Genomic DNA, 13,599 nt, shown 5'->3' on the forward strand with positions numbered 1-13,599 from the left:
GCTATTAGCCAGTATTACTTCAAATATATCCTTGTGAATTGTGAAAGTTTTAAATTAGTTGTGTTTTCCTTAAATCTATATCCAGCTGTATCTGTGTAAAGATTAGTTACATTAACTATTTACTGCTTGTTGGTGCAATATTTTCTTACGAAAGTTAAGCGTCCTGCCTGAAGTTTTTACTGTTTTGTTTTTATTTTTCAGAAATTGAACAAATGGTTTTCTTTGGCAAATCTTCAGTACATGTAGTTTTCATAATAGGTAAAAATGTCTCTGTTGCAGTTCTGGATTTATGTTCATTTCATTTATAAATGTTGTTACTGAAGTGAAAAAGCAAAGGACAAAGGAGGACAAACCTGCAGGCTCTCGCAGGACTGTGAAACATTTTCCGGATAAACTGAGTCCAGTTCCAACCAGAACTTGGAGCGGTCTGGAGGAGAGGCAGAGATGAGAGACGGGGTGCTTCGGCTCAGCTCAGACTGGAACTGGATCCCTGAGACTGGGCTAACCTTCTCCGAACCTCCCACTGAGTCCTCCGCCCTGGATGCTCCATCTAGGAACATAGCAGCTCTCTTGGGAAGTGATGGTTGTGTGGGTGATACTTCGGTGCTGTGGAACTCACCCTGCAGGGGGCGCTTCGCACTTTCATTGTGGTTAGGCATGCCACATTGCATTGTGGGCAAAATAGATGAAGAAGGGTTATGGTTTGTTGAGTCACTGGGAGAAGAGAGTTCCGGTAAACTGTTATGGATTTTGTGGTTTGACAGATGGGGATCTCCACTTTCCTCAGATCTTGGTTCCTGGTTTGGGTCTTGGGTTTGGTTGATTTCCTTTAGGGTTTCCTCACTATTAGACTCTGCTACCCGGACCTCGGGTTCATCACTGGGACTGTAGTCACTTAACTCAAAGGCAGTGATACCACAGTCCAGAGAGAAGTAGTCTTGGCTGCAGCGGATAGTCAGCTGACCACAATCGTCTACCTCTGTCAGAGCGTCCAGGCGGGTCTAGATGAAGAAATAACCACTTTAATGTATCAGACACTATCACTGTGAAATTTAACAAATGTATTTATTTCTTCTCAGTGTGATTCCAAACACAGTCAGTCTGTTTGATTGAATTCACTGAGACCTCACTGATAGAGGCAACTTTTGGAGCTGAGAAATACTTGATTTAAAAATAAAAGAGCGTCTAAAACACGAGATTTGTTCATCTGTGTGTCTGATACCTGGTGCTGGTCCTGGCTGAAGGCCTGCAGGATGTCAGTCTGCCGGGTGTAGTTTCCGTTGGAGTCCTGCAGGCTCTGCAGCAGACGTTCTTTCAGGACCAGAACCGAGACTCTCAGCTGGTGCCACAGCAGCTGCACCGTCCTAAACCACAAGAGGTACAACGTTTACCGATAGCTCATGTGCATCGTTGTGTATTTCTTATGAAACCCGATGACTATGAAAGAAGCTGTTTTTAACATTCTTACATTTCTGCTTTGCATCATTAATGTTTCAGACCGTTACTCAAAACATGCAATGTCATTTCTTCAGGGTTACACTGTAACATTTTGTAGTAACAGTATACTGTACATACATAGATATTAAATACTTTCCCACCACTTCATCTTTCTCAGATTTTTGCTTAGATTTGTGGGCAGATTGTGAGCTGTTGTAATAAAAGGGCACCCATTATTAATTAATAGTAGGTCTTAGATATATGAACAGAACGAGCAACTGGGCGTTAAAAACAGCTATATCCATTACTCTACTCTTTTTAACCCAGTACCTACATAATAGAGTTATTACATTGTAACTCTTACAATTATGCTGTACACTGTGTGCTGAAATTTAAATGATGTCTCATCTTGTGGAGACCAACCTGATGTCAACAATGATGTTAACAGAGTAGGACAGTAGTTTCAGGGAGAACTCCGTCTCCAGCAGGGCGTGAATCTGCTCCACATGATCTGAGATGTCCTCACAGATGTCCTATAGTCACACAAACAAGAGAAAAAAATCATGAAACATCAGAAAAGTGATCAAATAATAAGCATACAAACACATATACAAGCCATACCTGACCCCAGTTACTGTAGTATCTATAAATCTAGAGGCACTATAGAACAAAAAAAATCTGCTGAGTACTACTGCTGAAAAAGCAGAACTGGTAAGGATGTCATATTCCCCCTTTTAACCATGAGTCAGTTCCACGAGGGACCAGTTCCATGTTTGTGTGCAAAAACATGGAAAACTCGTGTTTCGGGGAGTAACACTGGCTCTATATCACACTTGCTGTTGACTGAGATTGGTGAACTAAATTCAGAAGCTGTAAACCCGCTCAGATGCACAAAGACAGACAGACGGACTCCGGGCTAAAATAACATCAGCTGTCACAAACTTTTATAACTGAAGTTTAGTGATGTGATGAACATGCAAATTACCCACTTGTGTATCTCAACAATGCAGTGCTTCCTAAATTCTGCCTCAAAAGCATAAACTCTTCAGTTTTTGTAAAATGTGCGTGTTTGTAGTTAGAGGTGGTGTTTCGGAATTACATTGGGATAATCATTGTAATTACAAAAAACAACATGATCTAATTAAAGCACTGTTTAAGACCATTAAACACTGAGCACGTTGTGAAAAAGCGGCACGAAATTCCATATTTTTCAGCTCCAAACTTGTCGTGTAACATTCATATACACTAAATGTGTTGTTCTGAAAATGTATCGTCAAAAAACAAACCGTGAAAAAATGAAGTTAACATCAAGCAGTGATGAATTCCTAAACAAGAGAAGGAATAAAAGGAGAGTTTGGGTTCGTCTAATTCTTATGAGACGATAGCAGCAGGGAGAATTTCACGGTTCGAGCCACGACTTGAAGCTGTGTCACGGCTGCGTTCGTACATATGTCAGGATGTCAGTGGGGCAGTTTGAGCTCTTGTGGGCAGATTTGGGACAACTTCTGAGGAGCCAGAGAATTTATTTCAGAGAACCGACACACCTGGAACAGCGTCTCGCTGTGTGTCTGAGGTAAGATACAATTATTTTACTATTTCCATCTCATTAGTTTTATGTACTTTTATTAAAGTTTTATATTTTCTTGCCATCTAACTCTGTTGTTACTGCTTTGCGGAAAGGAAACTAGTGCGCACTAAAATTAGATGACCTTTTTAGAAAGCAGGCGACCTTGTTTTGAACCCACTGCGGCTACTTTACATCCACCTCAAGCCGCTGAGTCACTGTGTTGCTCCATGGTGACCTCTCTGAACAACACAACACCTCCTGCTCTGCTACAGCCTGGATTAGGACACCGCTCGGCATGTGAGAATGTAGGTCACACACGCTGCCAGCTTGGCTCATGCTAGTTTGGCTAACAGTGTGACCTGCTTAGCAGTGTTCCAAAATAAATCTGTATCTACTGTATGTGGGGTGAAGTGCTGCTGCATCAGGATTCCAGCTTGTGGTCAGTGTGAACATGAATGCTCAAACACAGAGTGCGGAGGACAGAGACTTTCATGTGGCCTGTATGACTGCAGAGTTTAGTATGCAGGTGTTGAACGTTTTAGTGAACTTGTCGGTTTTCTGGCTCCAGCTGACCAAATGTGAGCGGATTCTGGCCCACATGTGTCTGTCAGATTTAGTCTGACATGAGCTGCACACGAGCCAGCTTTCAGTCCATTTGTATCATTCAAGTCCAGCATGAGTCTGGAAACCAGTCAGGCTGTAGTTAGCAGCTGCTGTTGGGCTAACTGATCACAAAAACAAAAATCTAACATCTTACTGGCCAACTAGTTTTATAGTACAGTAAGTCTAAACTTCACTAACTAGGCCGTGGGGCTGATTGTGCATTTGAATGCTCATTTCTGATCTTAGGTTCTTGATTTCTAATGCAGACATAAAATTACTGGCAACTGCCAGTGATGCACCTCAGCCTCATAGTAGATGCACTTATGGTATATATTTAAAACTCCTAGGTGATGTTCAGAAAACTCACCATATAACCTTGGCAATACAGTGTACACTAATTCTCCAAGTAAAACCTCAAAACATCCACAGTCCCTCACTGCACACACAATGTTCTTGAACCCTTAGTTAACACACACACAGCAAGTTTCGTCATCAAAGCGCTGTCATGTCACTTTAAAACACTGGTGAAAATGTCACTGGCTTCAATAATTCACCCATAGCTTTCAAATGCTAATACACATACACACACATCACAGCGCTCAGCAGAGGGCCCATCATACCAAATTAACACAGAGTCTGCCACTAGGATCTGAAGTCATTTGTTAGAAGATCCTGAATCCAGGCAGAGTACTAGCAGCTAATGAGACCCCGCCAAGGGTGTGCAGATATATTCACAATGACAGCGTGTCTACATCAGTCTATATTTTTCTGTCCTGTGACCTCTTGCCATTAAAAATGTATAAATAAATGATAATATCTATCCTTTAATGATCTCTGTAAACAGAAATCTGCATATGAAAATGCAAGATTTTGAATAGAGGTAGTGTTTTATAGTCTGAGTTGACCAAGCACCTTCTGTTTTCAAGCTTTCAAACAAGCTGTGTGAAGACTAAAGGAGGAACTGTATTTTCTGAAATGCCTTTTCCAAACCATTGGTCATTGTCTCAGCATGATCTGGCTTTTTATTCTCTTTTTTTAATGCATCTGCATTTCTAAGCAAGACATTCTCATGTAATCAGATATTTTAGCCAAACAACTCTCAGCTAGGAAAACTGCCTAGTGTCCCCTCAGCCTAAGGCTAGGTTTACAGATGGATCTCTGAAATGTGCTGAAATTTTATAATATTTTTGATGAAAACATAAATGTGAAAATAAAAGGAAAACTGGTTAAAGCTACTTATTGTGAATTCATGTGTTTAAAAATAGTTGCATGGGTAAAGCTAACACGAAGCATTGGGAAAGTGGCCCTCTGATACACACTCACTCACAAAGAGTAAACAAGAACAAACTTCTGATTAGCTTTGTTGTGCCGGAGATGGCTCTTCAAGAGTAACAGACTGACTTGTGACACTTAACTAAGTAGCTTTTACTATAGATTGTTAAGATGCTGTAAACGTAATGTTTGCCACGACGCACATTAAGTTTATTTTTGCTGATATAGATACAGTGTTGCAGCCTTTTCTTGTTTCTCATTGCCAGGGGGGTCCTACACTAAAACTTTCTCTGCCTCCTGGTGGTAAAAGTTTTGACTCACTTTCCCAAACGATCATCTAAAAAATAAGGAAGGAGTCTAAATATTTGGGGGTTATCTTGGAAAAACTACAACAATTACTACAAGCTATTCTCCAGCAAAACTGATACAAAACCAACTGCTAACATCAGTTAGCTAATAATTCCGACCTTGCTCTGTTTAACAGCACTTGGGAAACACTTAAAAAAAAAAAGAAATTTAATCATTCTGTCCCCATATGTATAAGAAGAAGAAAAAAGCTCAGTCTGCTTGCATCTGCCGATGAGATGTAATCCCAGAGGTGAAAGTCATGACAGCTAAAGGAGCACAAACAGCAGGAGCAGCTGAATTAGTGTGCAGGCTTTTCTGCTCTGCGCTGAAACTAATTATGAAATCATATGTCCACGCTCTGTTTTTCTGACAGTTTATAGCTGTGCGGGACGACGTATTTTTTTAACTATGCATATGACAGCTTTGCACGGCAAGTCTTAAACAAAAAATGGCGTTTCAATCAAATTTGAATGTCCTTTTTCTATTTGCAGAAATAGAAAATTGATTCCAATTATATGTGTTAGCCACATTTCCCAGCTCTAGGCTAGATCTATGTTATGTGACATATTGTTCCACACAGAGGAAACAGAAGGATTCACAACTCTGTAAAAACAACACAGAGAACTGGATGAAAGATTCACTGTTCATTGGATTGACAGGTGATTAACATTGAACAGCTTGTTTACACATTGCCAGTGCCTACATAAACTTTCATTTGAGTGTGTGTGATTCACAGTAATACATTAATGTATGCCTGCTAACTTTGGATTTCTGCGTGTGTTTAAAGTATACATTTACTTCAACATCTTTATTTATAAAGAACTCCTGCATCACTATAATAGACAATCATTCGATCACAGAAACACGCACACACTGCACAGTTTTTCATGCACTCGAGTCACGTAGAGTCAAGACATGACCTGTCAATCACAGAGTCCATACATCCAGCAGGGTTTCTAATTGCCTAAAATCAATCTGAAGCAAGTCGACTTGGGCTTCAGCTCTAATCCTTGCTCATCCTCATCACCGCAGACATCAAGGGCTTCAGTTTGGCCGCGTTCAAACTGCATGCGACAGCTCGGCCTCATCCGCACCCATTCGATCTAATAACCTTCAACTCCTTCACTTCAGCCCATCAGCGCAGCATGTTTTACCTTGGAGATCAAATACCGTGTGCTCCTTCTCCCCCTGGAGTATTCAAATTAAGCCGCTTCAAAGAAGGCCTGGACCCGCTGCTGCGATACAAAGACTTGTTACAGTAATTTTTTCAAAGTGGTAGCTTCTGCAAAAAGACTCCAAACTCTGCCTTTTTTTCGTCTGAGGCTGGAACTCTGCAGCGGTGTCTCTGCTGCTGGACATTTAAAAAACTTGAACTCTGCTGGAGGCAAAGAGCATCAATCAAAGTCCTCTGCAAAAAATGCTTCATTTCACACGAGTGTCTTGTGAAGGAGGCAAAGAAAAAGTACGAAATGTAACAGAACTAAGTATCTGAGTAATAAGTTTATACATGAGCCAAATGGCACATCAGTCAATAGCAGATGTACACGTGACATTACTGTGATTCTTTTGTCCAATGAGCACAGATTTGAACTTGGGCAAAAAAAACTGACTGACTTTATTATCAAAACCACTGATAAAGATATAATAATTATACTGAGATGTGGCAAAAAGTAGTGTTGCCTTAAAACCTTAAAATCCAGGGATGTCAAACTCGTTTTACATCGCGGGCCACGTCCAGGGAATTTCTTCTTTCTGTCAGTATAAGGAAATTTAACCACACATTGAATCTCTGGGATGTTTTAATATAAGAAAAAGAAATGCAATTTCAACAATATATATCAGTTTTTCTACACGATTTTAAAAAAATGCTGCTTTGGGATTAAATCATAAGAATTAAATGTGTTTTAAATTTTATCATTTTAAATTACTGTCCTTTCATTTTATCATGGAAATTTTTGTAAATTGACAGAATATCTTTATTCCTTCTTCTCTTACTGTGACTGTACAAATCAAGGAACAAGGAACTTTCTGTTATTTATTTGTTTAGCTATCTATATCTATCTATTACTTATTTATTTCTATTTATTATTTATTGTTGTTTACTTATGAAAATAAAATCTAAATAAAGTCTATTTCCTTCTTCACTGTCCTGAAGATGTACAGGGGCCAGATTGGAATCTCTGGCAGATCAATTTTGGCCCCCGGGCCTTAAGTTTGACACCTCTGGTTTAATCCCAGAGACAAGAGCCAAGCTACAGGGCTGAAAGCCAGCACTAAAGGTTCCTCTGCTGGCCACTTAAGGCTGGCTTCAAATACGAGTCAGTTCCCATAAGAGCATTAAAAAGTAGGTTTACAGCCTGGTATAACAGTTCGAGCCTCTTTTAACAGTCCTTTCATAATCACTGCATGGTGGGCGCATTTATTTCTAACTCACTGATATGGATACTTGTCAGGCTTAAAGTTACAGGTATAATGACCGACCGCTGCCAGGCATCTGCCATGTCTGACATCACCATCAACTCAAGTCATTGAACTGGACCGCTCCATCACATTTGAGCTGTTGGTGCCTTTATGGACCAGTTTAGTGTAATTACCTGACAAACAGCACGATCGGCTCTGTTGTACAAACAGTCCAAGAACTTAATGCTTCAGTTTTTGTCGAGTGGAATTCTGGCGATTTACTAATCTGTCAATAAGCACATGCCTGTGTCTGTCAAACTGCAGAAATAAATATTTTCCAAATGCTGCTTATTTGTAATGTCAGAATTTAAAGTTAATTACAACTGCAGGAAGCTTTCCAATAAGGACATACTTGAGTTTTACTTAATACAAAATTCATCAGATAAAACTAGGATTACAGGCCAAGACTGCGTTCGGTTTACGGCTATCATTCGGGCAAGAATGATTCACATTTAAAGCAGTTAGCACCGTGCCTTACCTTACAGGCTTTTTTCAGGTCGTTTTTTCTGATTCCTTGGTATTCCCCCAGAACACCCAAAACACCAAGAGTAATCAAACAGTATAACTGCACAGAGCACTAAAACACACTGCAGCACCAATATGTGAAATGGTGAGCGTATGACACTCCAGTAGTGTGAGTGTGTTTGTGTGCTGACCTGCTTCTTGAGTGGGAGTGTTGGTGAGAGGAGAGGAGGGGTGACAACAGTTGCAGAGGTTATTTTAGGCCTAACCCCATTCACACACACACACAGATACAAACACATATATGATCATGGATACCAACACACACCTCTTGGTTATATACTCTCTAAATCCTCGTCTGTCTCCTCTCACTCCACACTAAACCTTCATTTTTAGCTTAGCACTTTCTAAGCACGCAGGCCTGTGACTGTAAATAACAACTGAGTGGTTTCCATCTTAGCATAACATTTGTTTCAGACATGAACTCCTTTCATTGGTAATTTAATATTCACTCTCATGCTTCAGTAAATCTCAGTCACTTTACACTTAAGCCTTGACAGCAGTGTTGTGTCAGGTAGCTAGTAAAAACCATTCACACTGGTTCCTCCAGATACAGCAATGGTAATTTAACATGAAGGCAATTAAGATCTTAATGTGAAAAGCAAACATTGGTACATTAAATAAACTGTGTTTTTGCTCTGTTCTTCCTGGATAGCACACTGCCTGCAATACATAACTCAATATCCTGTATAAGCCCACCTCCTCTTGAGGAAATGTTTTCATCATTTAGGATGAAAACCAGCATTTGGAATTTATTGCTCCAACCTCAAGGCTTCCAACCACCTATGTGGCCCACTGATTATTTCTACCTGCACACTCCAACCTGAAAGTGCAATGTTATGTGATGAAAGCTGGCCACTGACAGGCAGGGGTCACAGTTCAGCCACGTGAAATATGATTCCTGGGGTAGAAGTCAAGAGGTCCTTGTCTCAGAAAAGTAAATGTACTCCAAGATGCTGAGGTCATTTGACCCAACACGCTGTAATTTTCTTGTGGTAAAAGCTCGGATATGAAAGTTTCAAGTTTATGTTTTTTGCATGAGGATAAATTTCTGAAGACTGGGATCTTAAATGTGCCCTCATTAAACTGATATTCTGGAAATATAAAGGTCTTGGTTAGAACTAATGGCATTTAAGTTTGAGCGGCTCAGTTCCTCTACTGCCTCCTTTCTTCGTTCCCTACTCCCTCTTCTCCTTTGCCTTAATAGCCACGCATGTTGAAAAGAGATTCCAAAATTCCTTGCGTAGCTGTGACGGTGACATCAGCAGACAGAAATACCACGACAGCTGGGAGACAGCAGGCTGGACTCTGCTGCCTCTGGGCTGTGTTCAAATGAAACTCTGTGGGACACACAGATCACATTTGCTGTAGCAAAACCTGATCATGTTCCAGAGCTGGACAACAGTGCACACAGTTTTAACAAGTGGGTGCTGTTCTTTCAAAGAAAATGTATTTTCTCCTGAAGAAGGAGTGAAAGTTTAATGCGGAAATAACTCCCAACATGTTTTTATTTTCTAATGAGTCTGTTCTCCACCAATCCCAGGTCACACAGACTGTGTAGAGTAAAGCTTAGGATCAATTTAGGATGTGGACATGATCAGCAAACTCAACATTAAAAAAACAGCAGTTAGGGAGAGGTAATAGTTCATCAAGCTTTGAGGTACATTTTCTCCCATACAGTAGGTGAAACAACATGAATTAAGAACACAGTGTACACAAAGAATCAGCGGCCATGGGTGCTTTCCGTGCATGAAAACAAACCAGATAACATTACCTCATTGTATCTGAAGGAAGATTATGTCCCAAAGAAATATATCGGACTCCCCCCACATTGTGCCCTGTCCTTATCTGCACACTGTAGTGAAGATAACTCGAACACGTCTGCATTGTGGAGTTAATAGAAGGTAAGCAATGAGAAGAAAAATAAAGGAGACAACAAGCACGTCCCCAGCAAATGTAAGACCCCACACAAAGTGAGCCTTGCTACTAGCGCCGGCAGGAGACGGAAACAACAACACAAAACCACCGAAGAAGTGAGAGGAAATGTGAGACAAGCAGCAGGCGGTAAAAACAAACATAGGTCCTGATAACTGCAAAATTTGTCACTCTATCACCTTCTACCTGTCACCAGATCACAGAAGCAGTCTGCACAACTCAGAAAAACACATAACACCCTGCTGACAGATTCAGGCCTCACATATTGCAGGTACAGTTTTTAAAATCACTTGGCTGTAATTTGCACAGTAGAAATGTTGCAATGCTCGTTAAATATTCATGTGATTTGTGTAATTTGAAACAGTTAGTGCCAAATGTAAGTACTGTGTTTGACCGGGAAAAGAAATGAGACTAACAGATTTCAACATGCTTTTCTAAGACGATGTAAAGAAATTGTAAAGACCTGTATGAAAGTTTTCGTCTGCAAAGCCAGACATTATAAAGTTTCCTAAAGATGACCGTCTCTAACAATCAAACATGTGCACACATGAAGAATTCTTGGGTGTGTATGTTGTACTGTGCAGCAGCCTCTGCCTCTCAGAGCAGTCCAGGACATTCTCCATGCAGCTGTTACACAGCGCCTGCAGCATGATGCTAAGAATGGCTAAGAGGCTGGCATACCAACACACACACACACACGCACACACACACAGTGGTTGCATCACTATAATCGTGTCCTACAGTCGCTCTGTTGCAAGGTCAGGTTATAGAAAAATGCCCTGCAGGCAAACGCATTATAAATATGATAAGGGGAGGGGGGCAGAGAGCGAGAGCAAAGGAAGGAGAGAATAAAAGAAAGAAACAAAGTGAGAAAAGAGCAGCGAGGACACGATGAAGAAGGAGACAGAACACCAGAGGCATGAATACAATTTCAAACAGCAGTCTGGCGATCTGTCCACTTCCATCTCCCGCTCTGTCGCTGAGCCTGACACCCACCAGCGCCATGTCTGCAATTAAGTCAAAGTTCAACCAACTCCAGCCTAATGCTCAGTATTGGGATACAATGCAGGAGCTCATTCTCAAAATACCGAAAAAATCTCTGATAACATATGCATATAAAGCCTTAAGTGCAATTATTTGCAGGCTAGCAGCCGAGCTGAACCGCTTAATACAAACCTGGAGTGAGGCTAGGGTGGCCAGGCTGTGTTGTAAGATTTGGAGATTTTTCAGAATTACACTTCAAAGAGTTAAATAGGAAGATTAACATTACTCTCGTGTGCAAATTTGGGCCTGTGTAAGAAGCAGGAGTCACGATGTAGTTAGCGTAACGTAGCTGGAAGGAAGGTCAACCATAGCCTGGTTCTAACTATTTCCACTGAAGCTTACCAATTAACAGGTTTTTTGTGAGTTTTGCACATCGGTATTAATTGAAATACTACGTCACAAAATAAACTGTTTAAAACTTTTATAAACAGTACTCAAAGTTTAGGGGTTCAAAAGAAATTAGACACAACCATCTGCAGGCAATTTTTAAGCCTTAATAATAACTTAAACACACAGATAGCAGTTTATTTGCCAAGTGTCCAAATTCAAGATTTCTATCACTCTTCTTAAAAAACAGATCTACATCTCTGAATGAAATAAATCAGATACAGCATGTTATTGACTAGCTTTGGAAGTACTGATGAGTGCATGTCTGTATTATTCATTTAGATGGAACTTGCCAGATACTTTAATCCTGTCATCTAAGTAGTTTCCATGACCATTAGCATTTATGGACATGTGACTGTAGAACAAATCAGGGAGAAAAATAAGGTAAAAAAGAAAAACTCGTATGGACTTTTTAAATTATTGTTGTAATTGCTGATTATATTATACTGTTAGATACCATCTGCAATCGTATCTGACGTCAGGTATGGTTAAGCAGCATTTTATACATTTCTTTCTTTCCTAACAAAACCATTTTACTAAAACGCCGTCAGAATCAGCAGTGTGATTGGCTCTGTCTCTTGCTGTAATAAAGACAAATGACCACTAGATGGAGCCGACAACCAGGGAATGAGAGCCAGTAAACCTGTTCAGTGGTGGTCGTCTGTTTACTGCTTCAGTGCTGCAGTTAGAACTATAAAGCAGCCACCTGAAGAGATCAGCGGTATGTGATGATGACAAAATAAAATTTAGCTATTGTTTGACAAAAGATTTTCTTTATATTAATTTTATTTTAATTTATGCTGAAGTATTGACTTGAAAGTTTCAAGGTCCGGTACAATGTCTCCGTGCTAATAATTTTACTCTTTATTGACTTTTTTTTTTTTACCTTCATCTGCAACATGAAATGAATCAACAACAACTGAGGGGTTGGGAGATAAAAGTTTAAGGCGATTCATTGTAGAATAAATAGAAAAGAGTCAAAGGTTTTTGTTTTCTGTGTTTCTCTGCACTGTTTTGATTTGATTCACTAAAAGCTGCTGCTCACTGACTGATTCAGGCTGCTGAGCTTTTCTGCAGGCTGTAGCTCAGACCCGACACAAACATGAACTGACGGAGGCGTCAGAACGCACACACCATCAACAACAACAGAAGGAGCCGCAGCTGTTTTTCCTTTGCAGCTCTGACTGCACAGAAACATCTCAGCTGTTTTTGTTTGGCGCTTTGATCTCTCCGTGCTTCTTTATTGTCTTTGCTGTTTGTCAGCACGGCTCCTGACAAATACGCCAAATCTCAACAAACTGTGGACAAAAGACTAATGGCAACACTAACAACCTACAATATTTGTATTGTTTATCTTTCTTTATGACTTTCCTCACGTATTTCTCAGACATTTTTGCAGTCGTTGTATAGTCAGAGTGTCACTTTAAAGACAGACTTTGAAAATCTTGGCTTTGCTGACCTCCAGTGGTGCATCACATCACTGTGATGCTGGGATGAACAGATGAACAAAAATAGAGCTTTTCAGCCTGATGCTAAGATACTCTAAAATAATGTCAATAGCAGGATTTGCTGTTTATGGTTCTGCTGAGAAATCAAGACTCATTAGTAGCTAATAAATGACATACAGCCAGAGTGACATCATTTACCCACAGAACAAAGCCAGATTTGTAACTGTGTCACACACACACAGTCGTCTCTGTGGGTCTGACCGAGTCATTTCCCAGCACTGACAGTGATGTAATCTTTAAAACAAACAGACTCGACACACGCTGTCAGATGTGCGGAGCTTCTGTGTGTCCTTTATCTTTCTGGAGGGCGACAAACAGAAGCAGAAGTGAAAAGGAAAGAATACAACTTCTGGTTCTTGCGTATTTAAGAGGGTTGTTTAAGGCTTCATGTGTTTTTAGTGTGAAGTCAGAGTATGTATGCAGTATGCAGTATTGATGAGGTGGCTGTTGTTTAGATCAGTGTTTCCCAACCACTGTGCTGCGGCACATAGGTGTGCCGTGGAAGATTTTCTGGTT

The 13,599-nt window shown here is 40.3% G+C and overlaps 1 protein-coding gene across 1 annotated transcript in view; it reads right to left on the reverse strand.

Annotated features, from left to right (window-relative positions):
- akap6 (A kinase (PRKA) anchor protein 6) overlaps positions 1–13,599 on the reverse strand; it is a 211,856-nt gene that overhangs the window by 168,044 nt on the left and 30,213 nt on the right. The window contains exons 4-6 of the mRNA XM_005728572.1: positions 1,861–1,970; positions 1,223–1,364; positions 354–1,001 (exon numbers count right to left, since the gene is read on the reverse strand). Of these exons, the coding sequence (XP_005728629.1) occupies positions 354–1,001; positions 1,223–1,364; positions 1,861–1,970 (900 nt within the window). The remainder of the gene's footprint in view (positions 1–353; positions 1,002–1,222; positions 1,365–1,860; positions 1,971–13,599) is intronic.

The sequence above is a fragment of the Pundamilia nyererei genome, unplaced genomic scaffold (assembly GCF_000239375.1).
Source record: "Pundamilia nyererei isolate P.nyererei 1_Seehausen unplaced genomic scaffold, PunNye1.0 scaffold00029, whole genome shotgun sequence".
Lineage (NCBI taxonomy): Eukaryota > Metazoa > Chordata > Actinopteri > Cichliformes > Cichlidae > Pundamilia > Pundamilia nyererei.